The 24,267-nt window shown below is 34.0% G+C and overlaps 1 protein-coding gene across 8 annotated transcripts in view; it reads right to left on the bottom strand.

Annotated features, from left to right (window-relative positions):
- Nucleotides 1-24,267, bottom strand: part of CCDC171 (coiled-coil domain containing 171) — a 245,529-nt gene that overhangs the window by 28,747 nt on the left and 192,515 nt on the right. For 7 of the 8 annotated variants that reach the window (XM_036239088.1, XM_036239086.1, XM_036239089.1 and 4 more), the window contains one exon: nucleotides 13,470-13,622. In XM_036239088.1, the coding sequence (XP_036094981.1) occupies nucleotides 13,470-13,622 (153 nt within the window). Of the gene's footprint in view, nucleotides 1-626; nucleotides 3,801-13,469; nucleotides 13,623-24,267 lie in introns of those variants that run through there. The other variant, XM_036239091.1, reaches the window with a different exon arrangement.

Raw genomic sequence — 24,267 nt, 5'->3', positions numbered from 1 at the left:
ATACTGTATCATCAAAAACAACTATTCGTCCATCCATTCCTCACAATTAATTAGGTATGTATTAACTCTTAATTCAACTTGAACAAAAGTTTCCTTGTCCACGAACGGTTTAGAGTTGGTTAACTGTTCAATGAGTCTGACTAGTAGAAAAAGATGTGCCTTGACCACCCACTTTGTTGGATTTAATGTCTTGGGTGTGGGAGATTTCATTGTAAAGAAATCATTTAGCTCTCTCTTGGGTATTCGGTTTGGCATAAATAATGATTTTCAAGCAAAAGTTTCTTCCAAAATTATGAGAATTATATGACTCTTTATGTTTATTGTTCAGCTGCCCACCTTACTCTTTTGGTATTGCTTTCTATTTAATATCTACTTTTTAAAATATTGACAAATAAAAAACCATTCACAGCATATAAGGGGAGTTTTAGACTTCTAAAATACAATGAAACTGAAACAACTTTAAATATGTAGTTAGAATATTTATGATATCAGTGACAATTGTATTGAAAATTCCAAAGTATTGAAACCATATAATTATTAGACTTTTACTTCCCCTGCAGGTATAAATACATGAGTCTAATAAACTTTCTCACTATGAAAAAACACACATTATATTAAAATATTTAAAACTATTTAATGAGGTTCGTTTCCTTCCATAAGTAAACTGAGGTTGTGTCTGAACCAGCTTGAGGCAAGGGAAGTTTCAAACATAATGTTTTTAAAACTAGCCATTATTTCCCATGTTGAAAAAAAATTGCAATTTTATTTCCTAACAGCAAATGAAACTGTCAGGAAAATTTAGGTGTAATAAAATTGGGTGGTTAAACCAACATGCTGGACTTGAAATAAAACTGAATTAAAGGAATTAAAATTAATTCTTATGTCAGTCAACTCTTTAAAAATACTATTCAAAACTTGCTGTTTTTACAAACAGAACTTTCTTGTTCTTGATAAAGTGCAAAGTTAACTATCTCTTTAATGACCACTAATGGTGCAGTTGTTGAAATTGTGCATCGAACAATATTTTGCATAAAAATGTGTTGCTTCTGGCAACTTTTCTGCCTACATAAAAAGTTGTCAAGCTGGGTGACTTTAGTGGTACAGTTTTAAAATGGTGGAATTAGTCCAAGGTTAGCTAATAACGGCTGACATGCCCTGGAATCTTGAGGCCTAAATCAACATTGTTTTCACAGCTGTAATTAAGCCACCTAATCAGAAGCACATTTTGACGGGACAGTTTCTGGAAGCCAGACATTACAATTTCTTATGCCTGGAGCGCAGTGGCTCATGAGAGGTCCTCATTTAATTTCAGGTTAAAAAAGAAGGGGGGTGCACTAAAATAAAAAGACTACTTTTTTTTTTTTTTTTTAAGTAACATACACTGTTGAAATGAAGCAGGCCTATGTGTTCCTGCCTTGACCAGCGTTGTATCCCACCCTCCTCTGGCTCTCTGCTGAGTCCCCCAACTCTCAAGTGGCAGCTGCACAAAGTGAGATGAAGGGTCTTTGCCAAGATCAACAGATGAGCTGGTCTAAACTGGCTCTCTGTGTGTTCTGATTGTAAATTGTGCTGGTGATGATTAGAGAACTCTAACACAGGATGTCGACTCTTAAAACTGTCCAGAGAAAATAATTTTTTTAAGTTCAGGAAAAAAATTTTTTTTAACTTTTTTTGTGGCTTGGTGCATAGTGTTGTGTCTATAACTTTCATGTGATTCAAATGAATTCCCCCAAATTAAGCAACTCTGTTATTAAAAAAGAAAAAAAAGAAGGCCATGACTTGGCTCATAGCAGGGACCTTCATCTCTGGTAATTAATATAACAGTGCTGGAGAGTGTGGTTCTCCACCAGCACACCAGCCATGTGCTTCAACCACCTGCCAACAGGAAGGTACTCCTAAAATGATCAAAATCTAGGATGTGATATTTACGTTTTATCAAGAAACAGTGTTGACGTCTTCAAAACAGCTAAAAACTGCCAGCTGAAGTTGTTTTCTGCAGTGTTGTTGCATTTTGTAACATTTAAACTTTCAACCCCAGAGGCCATTGTAAAACTATCAATATGAAGGCACTAGTCACTGGAGTCTGATTACATTTAGTTCTGCATTTTAATTACATATGGATTCTATTAACTAAACCTTTTGCCTTATAGGCAACATTTTAATCAAATTACTATAATTTTCAAATATGTTACAATAGTTTGACGAGTTAAAAGTTCACATTCCTAACATATTAAATATCAAAAAAAAAAAAAACCTTTGCTTAAAAAAGGAAATACTTACAAATACACTAATACATTTTCAGATTACTTTGGGGACTTTTTGACTGCCTAGTTACAAGTTATTGTTAAGTTTATACAACAGGTATACATTTGTAAATAGATTATTGGTGTTGAATATTTCCAAATTCAAAATATAATTATGTTCTTATAAATTTAGAAACACTACTCATTTTATTGTTGTAAATTGAAGCAAGAATAAAACAAAACATGGTTAGAATCTAAGTATTCAAAATGAGTATTTGTAACTTCGATCAAAGAATTTTAGAGCTGAGAGGGAATTTAGATTCGTCTAGTTTAAACCCTTCATTTTACAGCCAGGAAAAACCAAGTCCGAGGAAATTGTGTGATTTATTTTCCAAAGCTTTGTGGTGAGTCGATAACAAAGGTTGTTTAAGAATCCAAGTTTCCTCTGATTCTCTGTCTTGCTACTTTCCAGTACAACATATTGACATTCTGTGTAAACAACAATATAGCTCCCTGTCCCATACCACCCAAAAACTAAAGAAATATTTTTTAATGTGGTAAAACACTCAACATAAAATTTACCATTTAAACAACTTTAAAGTGTACAATTCTGTGGCATCAAGTACATTCACAATGTTGTACAATCATCAAAACCCATTTTAGCTCTAATTTTTTCCATCACCCCAAAAGGAAATCCCATACTCATTAAACAGTCATCCTTCATTTCTGCTCTCCTCCCCTGCACCATCAACCACTAATCTGCTAATCTATTCAAGTCCTTTGCCCAATTTAAAAATTAGATTTTTTGTCTTTTTGTTGTTGAGCTGTAAGTGTTATTTACGCATCAGACCCTAATCAGGTATGTGATTATAAATATTTTCTCCCATTCCATGGAGTGTCTTTTAATGCGCAAAAGCTTTTAATTTTGATAAAGCCCAATTCGTCTATTTTTAATTTTGTCACTCATGTCTTTGGTGTCATATCTAAGAATCCACTGCCAAAGCCAAGCTCATGAAGATGTATCTCTAAGTTTTTTATTAAGAAATTTAGTTCTGGCCACAGTGGGGCAAATGGCATAGAGGATATAGAGGCTTTGTTTATCTCCTCTTGCGAATGCATCAAAGTTGTGATGGAAGCATGGCACAAACAGCAAGCGGTCACCTGAGGTCTAGATGAACAGAAGCCCTACAACCAGGGAGAGAAATAAGAAATCACCCTGCAAAGGTAGGAGGTAGGAGGGGGTGAAGATTCAAGGCTGCTGGGTCCTGCGTGGCTGAATGGGACGGAGGCTGCGGCAGCTGCAGATGTTCTTCTTAAAGGGACCATGTCCACGAATGGACTTCACAGTGATGGACTCACTCGCTCTGAGCACCAGTGCCAGGTTGGTTGATCGGGAGGCACCAGAGACATACAGGGGAACGCTGAGGTGTTGGAGCAAGTGCCGGATGTGAGGCTCTCTCCTGGGCAGCGGGGTCAGAGTATCCATTGCTCCTCTATTGAGCCCTCCTCCTTCTCTGTGTGTGGACGCAGCATCGTCATAGCTGAGACGTCATCAAACTGGAAAACAGAGGTCACTCTGTCCAGAGGATTCCGTAAAACTTTGCCTCCCTCAACTCATGACTCTGCCTAGGCCACATCCAGTTGTGTCCTCAGCAAGTCCTGCGCTCCTTGCTGAGCAGCTCCACCCATGCTAGTAGAAGCTGGCCTCGGTTTTTGGCATGGCCTCTTGAGGCAACTATAAGCACAGCACCTCTGTAAATTGCTTGCTGAATTTTAACAGGTGGCCCCAGAGGGGTACAGGCTGGGGCTAAACTTGGCCTGCAGCTGAACACCTCTCAGGACTGTGCCACTGGACACCTACTACACAAAGCCATGCTAATAAGACCTGGAGACTTAGGAATTTTGCTTAGTACACAGAAACAGACACAGAAAGGCAGCCAAAATGAGAAAACAAAGAAGCAGAAACCATATGAAAGAAGAGAGCAGAGATCCAGAAACAATGGAGTCAAGCAATCTAACAGATGCAGAGTTCAAACACTGGTTATAAGGATGCTCAATGAACTTAGATGAGGTGTCAATGAACTCAGTGAGAACTTTGAGAGATAAAAGACATAAAAATGAAATGGAAATTATAAAAGGGAACCAGTCTGAGATGAAGAGTATATTAGAGGGAATCAACAAAGTGGCTGAAGAAGAGGATTGAACCACTGATATAGAGGATGGGGAAGCCAAGGACACTCAATCAGAATGGCAAGAATAAAGATGCCAAGACTAGGATAATAACTGAAGGAGTCTATGGGACAAAATTAAATGTAACAATATCTGTGCCACAGGGGTACTTGAAGAGGAAGAGGGAGAACAAGAAATTGAAAACCTATTTGAAGAAATAGTGATAGAAAACTTCCCTAACCTTGTGAAGGAAATAGACATACGACCCCAGGAAGCTCAGAGAGGCCCAAAGAGTCCCACACCAAAACACATCATAATTAAAATGCCAAAGGTTAAGTACAAAGAGAAAAATCTTAAAAGCAGCAAGAGAAAAGCAGTTAGTTACCTATAAGGGAGTACCTATGAGACTGGCAGCTGATTTCTCAAAAGAAACTTTGCAGGACAGAAGGGCTTGGCACAAAATATTCAAAGTGATGAAAACCCAGGAGCTACAACCAAGGATACTTTACTCAGCAAAGCTATAGTTTAGAGTCAACAAACAGATAAAAAGCTTCCCAAACCAAAAAAGAAAAAAAAAAAAAAAAAAAGCTAAAGGAATTCATCAACACCAAGCCAGTATTGAAGGAAATGTTTGAGGGACTTCTTTAAAAAGAAAAAAACATGTATCAAAAACAGGAAAAAGCATGGTAATAAGTACATATCTATGAATAAGTACCTCAAATAGAAAAAAATTAAATGCTTCAACCAAAAGATAGGGTGGCTGAATGGATAAGAAAACAAGTCCCCTACATACGCTGCCTGTAAGAGACTCACTTCAGATTAAAAGACACACACAGACTAAAGGAAGGGGATGGAAAAAGATATTGCCTTCATTGACCCAGAGGGTATTATGCTGAATGAAGTAAATCAGATAAAGACAAATACCACATGATTTCACATACATGTGGAATCTAAAGAACAAAATAACATCAAAAACAGAAACAAATTTATAGATAGAGAGAATATTTTGAGGGCTACTAGATGGGAGGAGGGTTGGGGGGATGGTGAAAAAGGGCAAAGGGATTAAGAAGTACAAGTGGATAGCTATAAAATAGACATGGAGATATAAGATGCAGCATAAGGAAAATAGCATATGACGTCGTAATAAATATGTAAAGGGGAAGAGGGATTCTAGATTTAGTGGGGTGATTACTGTGTGAGTTATATAGATCTCTAATCACCACGCTATACAATTGAAACTAATATATTATTGTATGCCAACTATAATTGAAAAAAAAAAAACTCAAACTGTAAAATGTAAATATGAGCAACTAATTGTCTATTATATTTAAATTAAGCTGTTTTTTTTAAAAAAAAGAAATTTAGTTTTTAGATTTCTGGTCAGGATAGGAGAGTAGATAAATGTTGTGCTTGCCTTCTCTCATGACCATATTAAAATTACACCTAAAGTACAAAACAACTGTCATTGAAAATTGCCTGAAGTCTAGCTAAACAGAAATCCTACAAGAATATACAGAAAAAAACTACCTCGATACTGTTGAAAAGAAAAAAAAAAAAGAATTTAGTTCTTATAGTTAGGTCTTTGATCCATTTGGGGTTAATTTTTGTAGATGACGTGAGGTAAGGGTTCAAGGAAACACATTTTTGAAAATAAACTTTTTACTGATTTATATAAATTAGATTTCTATTCCTGAAATAAACCTCAGATACTCTTACTATTTGCTAGGCCTGGGCACAGTTAATTTTCATTTGGTATATCATTTTTATCAACAGATATTTACTAAGTACCCACCATTGAGTAAAAGTTATTACACTGATCATTTTATGTCTATGTGGGTAAACATAGAGAAGCAAAGGTCCCCAAAAATCCGACAAAGTTCAAAATTATTTAAGTGGTATGTTGAAAAGAATGTTCTTCTTTGTTGCAAATAATTTTGGGCTTTATGGTGTTGGGGTTTGGGAGAATTTTTTAGGAAGAGTAGTGAAGAAGAGAAGAAATATCTAATTTATTTATTTGAATGTTTTACTTAAAATATTTATTGATATAATAATGAATTATTCTATTGATTCTCATTAAGTATTTGCTAGAGAAATATATGAAATAAAGTTTGATGAGAATTATTTTTGCATGGGTAAAATCTGGTTTGTACAATGTGTATGTTCCATTATAATTATATATTAAACAAATACTATTGAAGGAATGCTCCTCCAATTAATTTCAATTCAAATCATCCAGACTTTCTTGTTTAAGTCAGATCATTATAATAGATTTTGAAAAATGAATAAAATATCACCTCACAGATTCACAATATGATAATACATACACAACTAATTGATTATATAAGTCAGACTACTACACAGTGCTCATGCAGGTAAGTACAGAGATGAACTAAAAAAACAGATGGAGTCAGAACATGCCTAATGTCAATGATAAAGAATTTTCGTGTTATCCTGAAGAAATTGTAGAGCTAAAATACATGTTGAGTCAAGCTATGGCCTGACAATATCTGTGTGTTGGAAAGATAACTCTCGCACTAATGTGACAGACAAGTTCATAAGAGAAATCTAGATATGGGGAAACTCACTAGAAGACCACTGCAGTGGCCCAAGGAATGCTTAATGTGACCACTAGAGTGGAAAGGGCAGAGTGAATCTAAGAGATCTTTGGAGGAAGAAACATTAAGACTTAGCGACTGATTAAATATTAAATATAAAGAGAATAAAGTTCCTATCTTGGGCTGCAAGGTAGATGTGTCAGAGAGATAGGACCAGTAAAGCTGGGCAACATGTTCAGTTTGAAGTATTTGCAGAAAATGGAGTGGAGGCTTCCGAAAACCTAGTAGGCAACTAAAGCCCCCAAAGAACTCAAATTAATAAGAAAGATAAAATAGTGGGAGAGATACCTAGAAGCATATTTAGTTGCTGTCACTCTTTAAACAACTGTTAAAGATAATTAAAGCATTAAATTGCCAAATTACCATCTACATTTTCTACAACTTAATTATTGATTACAATGATAAGTTTGAAATTTTCATTCTTGCCACTCCTTACTCTGTCACTGTAATATTTCATCACTGAAGAATAGAATCATATAAATATATTTATTATATTTTATATTTATACTTATATGTAGAATATTTATTTAGATATATTATGTGACCACGAGTGTAGAAAGAACATAATTTATCTAATACACTAGATCCACTAGATATAAGTATATCTAAATATTTATTTATCATATAAATGTTGCATATAATTTATATAAGTATATCAGATTTATATTAATATAAATATAAAATTTATAATATCATGGTCCCGCAGTCACTGTCTAGCTATCATTCATTGAGAAAGTGGCTCCTCTTAAACTGCATCATACAAAAACTGAAAAACTATAGAAGAGGTATTAATAGGCTGAAGGAATACACGTAATTACATTCAGGCCCCAGTTTATTGTGTAAAAATAAGCTTGAGTTTCTGGGCTACAAGAAACTTTTAAAAGTTTGGAAATATATATCAAAGATCAAGAAAAATATTTGTATGTTGAGTGGGCTGACCCATCTCTCGATATTTTATGTTTCCCTTATTTAACTCTGTTAGTATCCAAAGGCCAGAGCTGGAGCTCATGATAAAAATATGGGAGAATATAATGAGCATCTAAGTAAGCAACATTTAGCAAAAGACTAAAACAGATGTTATGGCATCTGAAGTCAGTGAATTTTGAGAATAAATATAAAAAAAAAGTTCAGTCGTCAGAAACATCTCACTTAGAGAGCTTCTCAGAAAGCTGAGAACCATGGCTCGTAAGGTATAGGGATCTGGCCCCTTCCTCCTCCGGTCAATTCTCCTACAGTTCTCCACCTAATTCATTCTGCTCAAGTCATACAGATATCTTTCCATTCCTTGAGCATTCCATGCTTTCCCTTGTCAATTTCTATTTAATCTTCATTTTCTCAAATAAAGTTCAATTTTTCAAGTAGGCCACCCTAAGCCTAAATTAAGTCCCTCAGTTACAGGCTTTCACAGCACTCTGCGATTCCACTTGAACATTATTATTTTAATTATTCGTTTAATAATCATATTATCACTACACTTGAAGTGCCACGATGGCAGAGATTTGTCTTAATGCACATTGCAATCTCAGAGGAAAGCACCTGACAAGGAATCGGAGGCCTTGGGTTTTAATCTAATTGGGTTCTAATTAAAAATCTGGGAGCGATACTTGATAATCTATCTGTACTGTATGCCACTGAGCTTCACTGTACAGCCTCTCACAAAAAATTAAGTCATAGCTTACCACTCATGTAAAAGAAGTATTTTTCTTGAAGAGGTAAAAACCTCGATAATAAACATCAAGAATCAACTGAAATAAAGTATTTGAAAGTTTATAAAAGCAAGTTACCTAGAATAAGTTACTTAAATTTTCATTTTTTTAATACACACAACACTAATAAATACTAACAATCTTTTCTCTGTCAAGAAGATGTAATAAAAATAAATGTGACAAAATATTATTTGAGACCTTAAGAGAAAGGGGAATCTTATTTTTTTATTTTTATCTAAACCAAACCAAAATATCTAACGCTTTCACCTTTATTAACAATACCACTTGACAACTACCAAATCTGGCAAAATCTGAACAACGATGCAAAGATAGCTCTCCCTTGCAAAGATACTAACTGAAATTCTCCTCTGATTTGTAATTTATTACTTTCTCATAAATAAAGTACAATAGAATTAAAAACATATCGCTTAAACATACAGTGGAAATGAGGCAAATCAATACCGCAGCTTGCAGGATCATAACTCACAGCAAAGTATTTGGGTTTGGCATACTGTGTTTCACAGATTGAAATATCATATGTTTCTCCGCAGCTGTGGATGTGCTGGAATCCAAACACCCACAAGTAATTGGTTCGAACTGCGGGACTGTTCTCTACTGGGCTGCGTGGGTCTCAAAAACTCTTTACTCAAAGCCCTTCCTGGTTACTATTACTCAAAATAAAAGCTCTAGAGCAGCCCTAAGTTAATGGGTCAAAGACCAACATACTGAAAATGTTAAAGTACTGGCACGTTTACAATTGATGAGAACTCTTAAACTCTAGCATTATTATTATGTTACTGAACAAAAAATGAAAATGTCACCTGAAGAGGGATAAAGTTTTCAAAGGTGACTATTCATGTCTACAATATGATCCATCTCTTTCTATGCATTACAACATTATGATGTATTTTTTGATTAATAATGAATATTCATCTTTTATTCTTATACAATGAAATGCTGGAAAAGACAGTAATGAGCATAGCATCTACTGAGTCCTCATGTCCTCACTCATGTCCTCGGTTCATTAAATAAGTGATAATAATAACTAACATTGTTGATACTGTATTTAGTATGTGCCAAAAGCACTGATTTAGGGTTGTTTTAGCTCTTTTGCCTACTCATAAAAAGATTTCCTGGCAGTCACATATACTTCTTAAATCTATATGCTTAGCTTAGTTGTAGGAAATACATGTAACTATCAGAAATATTTTTTTTTTTTTACGTGTAGGGAAGAGAACTAATGTTTATGGAGTTCCTACTAGTAGGACAGATACTTTGTCTTTGTTTAGTCCTCATAACAACCCTACAATGCAGTCAATTTCAGCCACACATTACAGCTATAAACACTGATGTTTAGGGGTTGTATGAATCATAAATAACAGTGCCAGAAAGCACACCCAGGCATGCCTCACTCTAAGCCTTATATGAGGGTTAGAAGGCCACAGTAAATGGGGCGGGTATTAGAGGAGAGAGCATAGTTCATCTGAGGGCCCATTAAAAGAGTTTTGAAAATTGTCACTATAACAAATACTAGAGAGACCAAACCAAAACACTTGAGAGCAAACGTCAGGAACAGAATCAAATCAGATTACAGAATAAAAAATAGGGACTTGTTAGTACAAGAATGGGTTGGGAATTGGAGTGACTGTTGCAAGCAGTGCCGGGATCCAGTGGATATAGGCTGTTTGAGTGAGCTGGATGTCTTTAACTGAGAGAAGAAAGGGAACTAGGGCAATAATACAGTTTCTATTATACAAAAAAACTCATTATATAATTTAATTCACTAAACATATGTAATATCCTTAGGCCTATTCCTCGAAGTAAAATAAAAAATGTTTTGACTGTTCTGCCTCTTAATAAAGTGTCAAATTGCTACACATTTTTCAAAAACTCCCAAACACTTCATCTTCTCAGCACCTTCTTCTGACAGTGTTATGCAGAATGAACTCCTCCCTCAACTATGCTCCCACGGACTTTAAACACGCCTATTTTTATGACTCGCTTATGTGACTACGAGGGTAGAGATCATGTCCCATCACCTTCATCCCCATAGAACAAATAAAATGGTAGACAAAAATCCAAAAATGTCAATGATTATATTAAATGTAAATGGTCTAATCACTCAATTAAGAGCCAGAGATTGTCAAATGAATAGACAAAACAAAAACTATACCTTCCTACAAGAGACCCACTGTAAGTTTAAAATATAGGTTAAAAGAAATGAATGGAAAAAAATAAGTTATGCAAACACTAGTCAAAAGAAAGCTGGAGTGCAAAGGTGGTAGTTGGTTAAATTCCGGGTTTTTTTTTTTTGGAGAGATAGGAGATTCAACTTCCACTTACATATCTACCTCTTATTTAAAGAGCCTTTGCCAAGTTGACGAGGGCATCCATGTATGAAATCCAAAAGCCATTTTCAATCCTCTTTTCACTTGATCTTCAGTACCATATGACAATATTGTCGTGTCACCTTTCTTGAACTACTCTATTGTCATGGCATTGTACTTTCTTGGTTTTCCTCTTACCTCTTTGCCTGTTCCTTCATAGCCTCCTTTGCAACCTAACCTCTTCTACTCAAGCATCATATGTTGGAGTTTTTCAAGCTTCATTCTTAGGCCTTTTACTCTTCTTGCCTTATAAACCGTCCCTGTGTCATTTCATTCTTGCTTACAGCTTCGAGGCCCATCTATACAACAATGACTTCAAATTTTTATATCCACCATTGCATCTTGCTTAAATTCTATATCAAACAGTCTTTTCGACATCCCCAGTTTGATGTCTCAAAGATATTTCAAACTCAACACACTCAAAACTAAACTCACAATATTTCCTCCTGTTCCATTGTTTCTCTCTCAGTGAATGAGACTATTGATCCAGTTCCAAAGCAAAAACCGTAGGAATTATCTGACATACTTGCTCTTGTTCTTCCCCTCCAACTGTTTCTTCACATCACAGCCAAAGTGGTCTTTTTTTAAAAAGGCAAATCTGAACGTGTCGCTCCTTCTTTAAAGTTTTACGATGACTTAAAACAAAGACAACAAAGTCTGACCTCTGACCTTCTCTCCAGAACATCCTTATTTCAGACACTCTTGCCTAGTGTCCTCTTTATTCCAGCAACACTGGTCTGTCTCGATTTCTTCTTTCATTACAGAGTCTTTGTAGATGCCCCTAATTCTCCTCCTCTTGATTGGAAAAACTACTCTCTTCTACCCCTAGATAACTCCTATCCAGGCTTCAAATATTATTAGCTCAAGCATTATTAACCCTGAAAAGGTTTTAATGATAACAAGCTGACACGACCTAAACAGCATAATATAATACTAGCCAATGGGATCAAAGAGTTTGCAGGAAGAAATGTATGTTTCAGAGAAAGACTAGAATAAATTCCGAATACTTATCCAAAACTTTTTAAGTTTCCTCCTCATTTTGATTTCTCCTCGTGGCGGTCAAATTTACTACTCTCTCGTTAAGAAATTAATATTTAAAAAACTGGACTCACATCTCAGGTCCCAAATATCAGCTAGTTTGTACACTTATTGGATAAATTACCAGTATTTTTCTTTCAGTAAACATTTATTGAATACCTATTGTGTGCCACACTGTTCTTGACACACCTTCACAGCAGTGAAAAAAACACCCCAAATTTCTTGTCTTTATGAAACTAAGTTTATACTGAGAGTTGGGAGCAAACAGGCAATAAACAAATAAAATATATTATATATCTATTGATGATAAGTGCTACAGTGAAAAAAAAAATTAGGGAAGGTGGGAGCTAAATAGGCACTCTAGGGCAAGAGTGAGACAGTTTGGAGGGAAGAAAGGGTTAATGGTTGCAATTTTAAATACCATGGTTATTAAGGCTTCATTGGAATGCTGACACTTGAGCTAAGACACGAAGGAGTTGAAGAACCAAAACATAGCTGTACATATATTTGCTTTAATGCTACCTCTTTTTTTGGTTGAAAGTATCATTTGAAATGGGTCAATAGTTGAATGGCAAAATGATACTGTTCCTTACAAGTTACCCTGATATATTGTAATTAAACTAAAAAAACAAAAAGTACATTCCAATTATGGGTAACCCTCTGACTATCACTGTTGATATATCTGCCTTTTGAGAAAAAATATAAATGTTTATTTTATTCCCTTATATTCATTTTTTTGATACTCCCTGAATACATATTTCAAATGTAGAAAATTTTGTTTAGACTTAAATGAGCCCAAATTTCATCATGGGCTAAAATTTTAAGAAATGAAATGACTGCTGAAACTGAATTTTAATCATATAGATGAATCACAACATGAATTTTAGCTAGGCATGTATTATGGATAAGTCTAGTTTTCTACAGAGAATAATCACATGTTCTAATTACCATTTTGGTTTAACGCATAATTAATAATATTCTGTCTTAATGGGACACACTGAATCTTCAGACAGTTGCAAGCTTTAACTATGCATACTGCCAAACCCAACTGTCAGCTGCACTGCCAAACACAAAGGGATCTTGATGTAGTGTTTTAGCATTGATAACATTACGCATATCTTTATACATGATACAGTAGAAAATTAATTGCTTTCCTTCTTTCAAAATTTTCTCCACACTAATAATTTTATATTGCTTGATTGATCATTTACCTCAAATTATATGTACTGGCAAGTTATCTTAAGAGCAATAAATACATAAATGTAAATGTGACCCTGGATCCAAAGAAGAAAAAAATATTGTAGGACTTACTGATTGTAAGCTTTCATTTTCACGTAAACAGGCTGTGTGAAGTTCTGATTTCAAGGTTGCAATGTGACTTCGATGAGAGGTCATTTCCTTTTCTAAAGTAGCAATTCTAGTGCTTGCAAGCTGGTAGACATCCATGAAACTTTTAATCATTGCCTAAAGAAATAAGAATAATGTCACATGCAATTCAAATAAAGCTGTCCCCAAAGGAGAATTTCCACAATTTGAAAGCAGAATCATTAAAATTTTTAAATAAACAAATTTTCATCTTCCTTTAAAAAAAATAAAGCTAAACTTCATATCTTATATTGAGAACAGTGACTATTTTAAGAAAGTTTGGGGGAAATAATTGAGACTTCTTTTCTAGGCTATTTATTTAAATAAGATGTACTTTGATCTATTGTACTTAAAATTTAGAATGCAGTTTTTAAAAATGGCACACTTATTTTCTTTGTAAAGTTAAATTCAAGTTATAATTTGACCTAAATTTCAATCTTAAGGTACACAACAGATGGATATATAAGCAAAATACTTCAAAATGAGCTTAGTAAAATTTTCAATCCACCTTAAAAAATGTTTGTGAAACAAAAGGAGCTGAAATAATCCTGTGATTTTAAAAAAGTAAACAATGTGATTTCTATACTGTAAGAAAAGCATAATCGCATTCATTTATATTACAGAGAAATGCCTTTGCATTATACTATATATAATAAGTAACACGAGCAAGTGCTGGTAAACTTTTCTCTCGCCTAAATAGTATAATATTTTCAGGATTATTGAACCTCCATATTACAGATTGTTCATATTTTATACATTTTCTTCTAAAAGGTAAATTTTAAATCCAAGTACACTATTACACCTTTTTTATAAAGTTCTCTCAAAATACTTCAAACATAACAAAATAAAATCAAACACTTCTCACACATTCAAATACTATGTGATAATATTTACAAGAAAAAAAAGTTTCAAATGCAGTTACAGTTTAGTACAATACTAAATAATTGGAGAATTTCCAAATTATATTTAATCTGAAAAGTCTAATTTGGGAGAGCTTTAAGAAACTAGATATTTGAGCAATTCTGAATGCATATGAAATCATTTGGTGAACAAAGAGTATCAACATACATAATGTATGAGAAACAGAAGTAGGTTAGTACTTGTAGTTAAAAGTAAGAAAATTCACACCTTTTTGCCAAATAAATTCCTATTTGCCCTCAAAAAACCAACTCAGACACCACCTCTTTCAATAAGCCTCTTTTGAGCCCAAAGGCGGTATTATTGTGTACTCTGGTTCTCTGTGGATCCCTTATCTTGCTTCTATTATTACATGTATTGCTTTGGCCGAAATCCATTAGTTTACATGTTTAACTTTACTATAAGAGGGGCACCTTGGGCCAGATACTGTGCCTAATCACCTCTGTATCTTCAGGGATGAGAGAGGCCCATAGTGAGCACTTGTTTGAATAAACGAAAAACTGAAAAAGATGAAAAGCCACAAGTTAAAGCCATACGCTAGCATAAAATACTTTACAGGAAAAAAATGAAGATATCTGGGGAAACATAATCTTAACACTATAATAAAGTATCAACTGTATTTTGTTCAAGTTGATAAATGAAGCAAAAGTATAGCTGCAGGCATAAAAGGACAGAGTACCCAAAAGTGAATTCTATCACCCGACACTAAATAAGTATGGGATGACCTCATGTTTGGGAATATCTCACATGTCCTAACCTATTTTACTTTAAGCCATTTCGAAGTAAGCTTATAGCCTAATATGAACACAAAATATTTCCTTCTTTCAAAAGCATATAAAAATCAGAAACTATAAAATCATATCTGTTTCTTCCTACACCAAGTCTCTTTCTCTTTCCATTTATATATTAATTCATATTCTCTACTGAAATAATGGATCAGGAACCACAAGTCCTATTTTTTGTCCTCACCCTGCCACTTACCTTAGCATTATGACTTGGCAATGTCAAGTCATCTCTGAGACTCCATTTCTCTCTCCAAAAAATGGGAAAAGTCATTTTCTTGCCTACTTCCAAATTGTTGTAAGGTTCAGATCATTAACAATTTAATACAAAGCTATTCTCCTAATTCTAATACATGAAAGTTCTCTAAAAATGGTATTTACTGAATTTCATTGTAGTATTATTATTGTTTTTCTTTAAATTCTCTACTAAGATCTTAATGAGATAATATGTGGTTTGTACACATATGTTCTTGTTATTTGAAGACCTAAAATGTATAAAAGCTTATTGCCCTTTATTGAATTAAAAATTAAAATATGCTTATTGAATTAAAAAAAGGAACTACTCTTCTTTCAGTAATAGGCTTATGGATTATTATTACACTGTAAATAATGATAGAATTGGCCTCAAATTTTAAGAATAAAAAAGTTCAACACTTAAAAAATTACCCCATTTCCTAAATTTGGAGAAACAATTCATAAAGATTTTCACATACATGATATTCTAAAAGAAATAATATTTCTTTAAAAAATCTTTTTTAAAAAATGCATTTTTGAGAATTACATCTGAATATCTATGTGGTAAATGGAACAAAATCATAATTATTTGACTCCTTCCTCCATCTTCTTTTAATAACTAAATTCTAATATTCAGTGCATTATAAGAGAAACCACATATTACTTCTTTATAACACTAAAAACGTTATAATCTACTTTTTGATTAGGATTTAGAATCTTGAGCATTTAAAATCTTTAAAGCAGTATTTTATTTGAGAGACAAAAGCGGTTTTGTATAACACTTACTGAATATGATTTTTTATGAGCATTAAAGAACAGTGATAAATACAAAATGCATGTTTCATGACACTAATATACACTCTTCTAAAATGAAAACCTCCTTCAGAACTGAAAGGTATAGAGGAGTACCTGTGAATTGCAAAGTTATTCAAAGAAGTCACAGATCTTCTGTGAAATAAAGAATTTTAAATTCCAGTATTAAAATGTGATTCAAACCATGTGATAAATGATGCCAGTGAAAATCAACTCTTTTACTCTAAAAGGAAGGTGCCAAGTTGTAGAAGAAATGGAAATGACAGTCTGAATCAAGTGAGGGGGCAAGAGGAGGAGGGAATAAGTTAATGACCTCTACGTTAATTTCCTAAAGTCTAACCCTTCGCAATACAGCTCCCTCCCGTGGTAAACATCACATCTTTTCACATTAGGAAACAATGACAGAACAGCATGATATTGTGTACAGCATGTCCAGTGTTTGAAAACTTATCCTATGTCATCTTTGGCCCTAGGGATTTTGACTATACCATGTAATGAGATATGTATTTCAGTGGGGCTTACCTAGTTACATGAGAAATAAAACAAAAGACAGTTTCTGGACAAGAACAGCCTTTTGTTTTGGAGATAATTTATAATGTTTATAATCAACATAACATGATGAGAGAATCCAAATATAAAATTCCACATCCTATCTATTTTAAGGAGAAGTATTATAATAAAATATAAAGAAAGTTCAGATACAAATAGGTAACTGTCACCTGAGGGCTAGACCCTTATTTATATTATTCGTTTATGTACATATTATTAGGTAGTTTAGATTGACTTCCAAAATAGACTTCAGAGAAAATGGGATCCTTGGGGACCCGATGTTAGGAGAAGGAGAAATTAGCAGAAAATATCAAAAGGCCTAGATACCAAAATAGCAAATCTTTTATTTACACTTTTGAGCGCATAATTGAAAAGCAAAAAACTCTGACATTTCACTTTAAATTATATAATTTTAGATATTCTTCCTTTCTGTATTCTATATAAAGTATACTATGTAAAATAGATAGATCAGAAACACTAGATATGTTTGAGATAATGGGATAATGATTCCTACCTTAAAGATGTTGTGGCTATTAAGTAAGCAATACATGAAAAACCCTTAACTATATGGCACATAGTAAACATTCAGGTAAATATTAGCTATAATATCAAATTAGAAAATTACTATATTACCTCATAAAAGAAACATTCGATGTTTCTTAGGGGTATAATTAGACATAAATATTTTAAATATAAGACATTCTATATAAATTGAATATATATTTAAATCTGTTTAATGTAAAAAAAATTTGGAGGCTACTTCCTAACAATAAAACTTCCCATTGATAATAAAATAGTTACTGTTTGTAATATTGTTCTTAAGAAAGTCTTTCAAAGTCTTCCTTTAATTCACTGACACCTGGGATTAAAAGAAAATTATTTTCTTCATTATCAAAGAGTTACTCTAGTAAGGTTGCTTAGTAGATTTACTTTCATTCCAATATTTTATAAATGTAGGGATATGACAGAGAATGAGAGTTAAAGAGCTTGTTACAAGAAGTCTCCAAATAGCAACTGTGTCCCCAAATCTAGATCAGTCTAAGGACTGGAAATAGACTCTTCAGTCTGGATGTTTGGTTTCTGGTCCTGTCCACAAATGCATGTTTCATCATGACATTCCAGTGTAAAGTTATGCAGGAAAGACTGTATGGAGATGGCAGACTGCCATCCACCGCCTCGCTCTGCCACACTGAATATGTGTGCATGTGCGTATCTGTGTTTGCATGTATACACGCATGAGATAAGCTTATAAGAATGCTATCAGCTGACAAGAACTCTGAGGAATCAAGAAGGAATAGAATGTAGAAGGAAGTAGAAAATTTTAAAGAAATCCTATCAAAACACAAGTAAGAGACGACTTCTACAAAGGTGGAGCCAACTACGTGTGAGCTTGAAGCTAAGCACGAGAAGTGAGAGGGGCTTAACCATGCTTTACCAATAGCCCTACAACCCTTTACACTCAAAGTTATCATTAATGATTGTTAATGAAAAAAAACGTGATTGTTTTATAATTCTAAAAATTTTTTTGTTTAACTTTTTTGATGTAGTTATTTGTACATCTAATTCTGAATCCTCACCCTCAACACCCACACAACACATGGGTGCATAGGTAAGATGCAAATGGCAGAACTATACCATTGGTTGTATCTATTACATTGACATCCATATTTTAATCCTATCAGTTATACGAAAATTTTCATTGGAACTTTGGTTAGAAAATATTCAACTTCCCTGAATCAATCAATCACTCTTTAAACTAATACATGCCATGTTTTTATATATTTTTAAAAATATATATTTCATATTAAGTATATTTTATATTTTAACAAAGGTTCGAAACTATTATTCAAAACACTATTAGTTAAGAAATTATGCTTTGAAACTTTTTATGCGTGCATATATGAATTTTTACCCGTTTAGATCTTTTCTAGAAAAAAAAATGTTTGTGATTCTGGAAATATTTCCAAACTATTTTCACAATGCTTTCTCCATAAAATTCCTTTAAAAAAGCAATTAGGTTTCTTTTGACAAATGTCAATTTACCTTGATGTGGCAGAGTTTGTTTTGTTTGGGGAGGGTTTTAAAAATATTTTCTAGATAGAATGCTTTTGATAGCCACTTACCATCAAAGAAAAGGTCTACAGATTTGGAATTCTTTTCTTTTTGTTAAAGAAAACTGCAAGTTCAAGAGTACTTTGTAACACTCTGTCACAAGAAAAACAGCAAACCTCATATAGATTTTTAAAACTACTTCTTATTTAGTTGTTAACCATTATAAAGATAAGGCTATGTAAAAAAAATTAATCCATAAATTAAAATTAAATCATACAGAGTACATAATAGTTCATGCTGAAATACAAAGAAAGTAAATAAGGGAGTAAGGATGCTACTCTCGGTCTGCATTGTGAAATCCTTCCATCTTTCCCTTAACATAACTTATAGGAAATGTTAATGTCTAAAAAATGGACCAAGTGAAGACACCAGTGTCAGCCCATAACAAAGAATAAAAATTTTATTTCTTACTTTACAAAAAAAGAAAGAATCTATTGTCTTACATACCCACTGGGATGTATTCAGTATCCAAAGTAAGTTAAAATGAAAAATAAATCAGAGAATTCTACATATAAATTTTATATTACATTTAGATCTTTTAAAATACCTTTTTTAAGAGCAATTTTAGGTTCACAGAAAAATTGAGCAAAAAGTACAGGAAGTTCCCATATATTCCCTAGCCCTACACATCCAAAGCCTCCCCCTCATCAACATCCTGGACCAGAGTAACAACTGATGAACCTACATTGACAAATCATCACCCCAAATCCAGAGATTGTATCAGGGTTGACTCTTAGTGTTGTACATTCTATGGATTTTGACAAATATATAATGACATGTATCTACTGTTATAGTATCTTACAAAATAGTTTCACTGGCCTAGAAATCCTCTGTGCTCCAGCTATTTATCTCTCCCTCACCCTAACTCCTGACAATCACTGATCTTATTACTGTCTCCTTAGTTTTTATATTAACTTTTAAATCTTTCTCTTTAAAATCTTTTAAAATTACATCTTTTAAAACTTCCTGCTTTTCTATTTTTTATGTTATAGAGCTTGTTTTACAATGACACATGTATATGAGTATAAAACATATATATATTGAGGGATGCTGGATCAAAAATAAGAGTGAACAATCAACAAATGTGGAGAACACTCCTCTGCATCACTTGGTAATTAATCTGTGGAGTACACCAGAAGCAACTGAGCTAAGTCAGTTCTTCCCCTACTGGTGCTGAGAGCAGCAGTAGCTGGGTTTGTGCTGAGATGAAACAGTAAGAACCCTAGAACCAGAAAAGCAAAGTATGGCCTCAGGAGCCTCTACATCCAAGAGACAATCTACCAACCCACTGTGCCTGATAGCATGCATGTCCCACTTCTTTATCTCACACCCAGATGTAAGTAAGTTCCAATAATCAGAAACCTCATCTACATAAGCACAGAAGCATCGGCCCGCTCTAAGATACCAAAATCTATACTGCTGCATAACAGATTACCAAAAATGTAATGGCTTAGAACAACAGAAACTTAGTATTTCATAGTTTCCATGGGACTAGCACGGGTGAGATGAACTTCTGCTCATGGTCTCACCTGGCTGGTGTCAACTGAAGCTGCAATCTCATCTGAGACTCAGGGTCCTCTTCCGAGAGCATTCGATTTGGTGGTAGAATTTAGTTTCTTAAGGTTCTAGAATGGAGGTGATTTTCTTGCTAGCTGCGGCTCTTAAAGACCAATCTCAGGTCCTTGCCAACACAGCTGTTTGCTTTCTTTCAGGTGAGCAGAAGAGCATCTCTCCGACATTTGACCGTCTTTTAAAAGACTCAACTGATGAGGTCAGGCACATAGAGGATCTCATATTTACTGGTCTTGCCCATACTCAAGAAGAGTAAATTAATTACGCAGTGCATGGAAACCAGGGGGAAGGGTATTGTGGGACATCTTAAAATTCTGATTACCACAACCTAAACCACACACTTTAACAAAAGCTAAATCAAAACTGATCACAGATTTAAATGTAAAACATAAAACTAAAACTTTTAGAAGAAAATATGGAGAAAATCTTTGGCATCCAGAGCTTGGGGAAGAGTTCTTAGACAAGATATCAAAGATGTAATTCATAAAAGAAAAAATAATCAATTAAAATTTTAATTAATTAAAATGTAAAACTTTTACTCTGCAAAAGATCCTATTACAAAGATTTAAAGACAAGCTACAGACAGGGAAAATCATTTGCAAACCACACATCTAATAAAGAACTAGTTTCCAGAATATATTTGAAAAATTCTCAAAACTCAATAGCAAACAATCCAATTAGAAAATGAGCAAAAGACACTAAGATACATTTGACCAAAGAGAATATACAAATCTCAAATAAGCACACAAGACTTTCAAAATCACTGGCCATTAGAGAATGAAAGAAACACAATGAGACATTACTACAGAAAAAAAGAAAAAATTATGACAACATCAAAATCTGGCAAGGAAGCAGAGAAACAGGATCTCTCACACATTCTGGTGAGAAGGAAAAATGGCACGGCCACTCTGAAAAACAGTTTGGCAGTTCTTAAAAAACCAAGCATACACTTACGTATGGCCCAGCAATCAAATTCCTGAGTATCCTAGTGAAATGAAAAGTTATGTCCACACAAAAATACGTACACAAACGTTCATAGCGACTGTGTATGTAATAGCCAAAAATCGGAAACAAACATGTCCTTCAATGTATGATACTCATTGACCTTCAATACTAAACAAGTGGTGTAACATCCATATTAAGACTGCCATTCAACAATATAAAGGGACAAACTATTGACAGATACAATGACCTGGAGGGGTCTCAAGGGCATTATGCTGAGTGAAAAAAATCAAGCTCAAAAAATCACATTCTGTATAAATACACTTATATATTGTTCTTGAAATGACAAAATTATAGAGATGAAAAACATTTAATGGTAACCAGGGATTAGGGATGATTTGGGGAAAATTGGTTGATATTTCTACATAAAGTAGCTGGGGGGGATCTTTGTGGTAATGGTTCTATAACATGGTGGTGGCCACACAAATCTGTGTGTGTGGGGCTGGGGGGAGAGAAAATGTCACAGTCTATACATATACAATGTACCAAGGTCAATTTTCTGGTTTTGATATTGTCCTAAAATTATGTAGGATGTGATGTAGCGGGAAACTGGGTGGTCACTATTTTTGCAATTTCTTTTGAATTCATAATTATTTCGAAATTAAAAGGTAAAAAAGAAAAGCTAAGTATATATGTGCACGTGTGTGTATAGTATGCTAACATTTAACTAAAGCAATATAAAAACAAATTTATAGGCATACCTACATATATTTTAGAGACAAATAAACAAGGAGAGAATAAAATCTTTTCCAAATTTTTAAATGGTATCTATTATCTGGAAAAGACCTGGACTAGACCAGCCAGTCTTCTGCCTATAATTCCTAAAGATTCCTTTCTGCAGATACACAGATGAAACTACCTAGCATTTTGCTTATTACACCCAACCTGAAAGGATGTCAGACACTTGTCTATACCTTCTCACTGTCACAGCAACATCAGGTATTCCGGGGCTGTAGGACAGCCTGTAGCCTCAAAGGAGTCAATGCAATCTGAAAGGCATATGCCCTCAGCTCAACTTTCCACTCAAAATCAACCCTAAATCTGCCCCGAAGTACCCCAAGGAGGGTACAATCTATGACCAAGATTCACCAAATGAGCTGGAACACACTGAGTCAGTAAAGCCTAGGCTTGATCATCTTTGCCCAAACTTCCTCTATAGTCCCCATGCTCTGAGGCTTGCCTGGACCCCAATTCTAACAACAAAAATTACTATGCGCCAGATACCACATTATTAGCTTTGCATAGTCTTCTAATTCTGAAAATAACCCTGTAATACTCATACTATCTCTACTTTACAGAACAAGAAACTAAGGCTGTGATGCCAAGTACCTGATCCAAGGTCACCTAGCTAATAAAGAATGGAACTGGGATTCAAATCCATGTCCGTCCAGTTCCGAAGCCCATTCACATTCTATATGTTGCAAGTTTTCTGGTTTGCTTTGGATTGGCTTTGTGCTTTTTTTTTTTCTTTTGGTTTGTCTTTGTTGGCTGTCTATATTATAAAGTTTCTCAGTGAAGTCAGCAGAATTAATCAAGGCTTTCCAAGTTTCATAAAATTGCATAGCTAGTCTATCACAACATTCATATGTGTCAATCCACACTCTCCTCTATTGACTAAAAAAGTACAAAAGCAAAGCCATCTTGAATTTTGCTACAAAACCAGGATTTTCATAGATCTCAAACTCAATTATTATTATACTACATTGACTCTGAGCTACCAGTTTTTGTTTATGTAATGGAAATATTTCAAATAAAAGAACTTCAGATAATATTTTCTCAGGGATTTCATTCGTTCTGTAGAAAGGGTTCAATAAACATTTGTAACAAAAGAATCTCTTGTTTTATGCAAATATGTCACATGATTTCTAAATTCCCCAAAACATCTTTTGATTTTAGAAAAATATAATTGAAAAGAAGGTTGTGAGATTATTTTAATATGAAAAAATTAATTTTAGAGATTATAGCAAATCTATTATCCACACAATAGATTATTTTGAAAGAGAAAACATGGGGAAAAACTTCTAGCATGTTTAATTGACTTATATATATAAAATGACAATGTGTTATACAGCTCTCAGCAGCCTGACTTAAGAATCTGATATCCTCAGTGAAAGATTTTAGAAACAAGATACCAAAATTGTGATATCCCTAATCCCACCCATACAAGATCAGTTCATCTGACATGTAAATTCTGTATAAGGCCCAGGCATACTGTATATATGTATAGAAGGAATGGGATTCCAAGAAGTTGTATTTCATTTCCATTTTACCTAAGATTTAGGAATTCTTTTCTCTTGCCACATCTGGAAAATTTCCTGGCAGAAAAATAACCTTTCCTTTACGGAGATTTTGGTGAACCAGGTTTTTCCTTCCCCTTTCTCTCATACAAGATGTTTTCCCATTCCTAGACAGCCCACTTTTGACCATAGATGTATGTCCTATGGGATTCTGTGCAGGACTAGAATTACTATATTTTCTTTAGAAACTGGTCTGGGCCACTGCTGTCCACTTAAGACTGCGTACTCCTATTTATTTAGTAAAGGGCATGGTTAAAAACATGTGTAACTAGGTATATAATGCAATGTGCACACAGACACTGACGTGCTTTTAGTATCTGATAGTGACAATGATAAAGATAGTAAATTGATAAAGGTTATTAGAAAAAAAATTTTGGTCAAGCATAGCCAAAGACAAAACACCATGAATTGACTTGATAAGATGTATAGAGTTCAGGTATGTTTTTGTTGGTGTCATATTATGTA

This window comes from Rousettus aegyptiacus, unplaced genomic scaffold (genome assembly GCF_014176215.1).
Source record: "Rousettus aegyptiacus isolate mRouAeg1 unplaced genomic scaffold, mRouAeg1.p scaffold_m13_p_3, whole genome shotgun sequence".
NCBI classification, from domain to species: Eukaryota; Metazoa; Chordata; class Mammalia; order Chiroptera; family Pteropodidae; genus Rousettus; species Rousettus aegyptiacus.
This window is presented reverse-complemented; position numbering and strand designations above follow the sequence as displayed.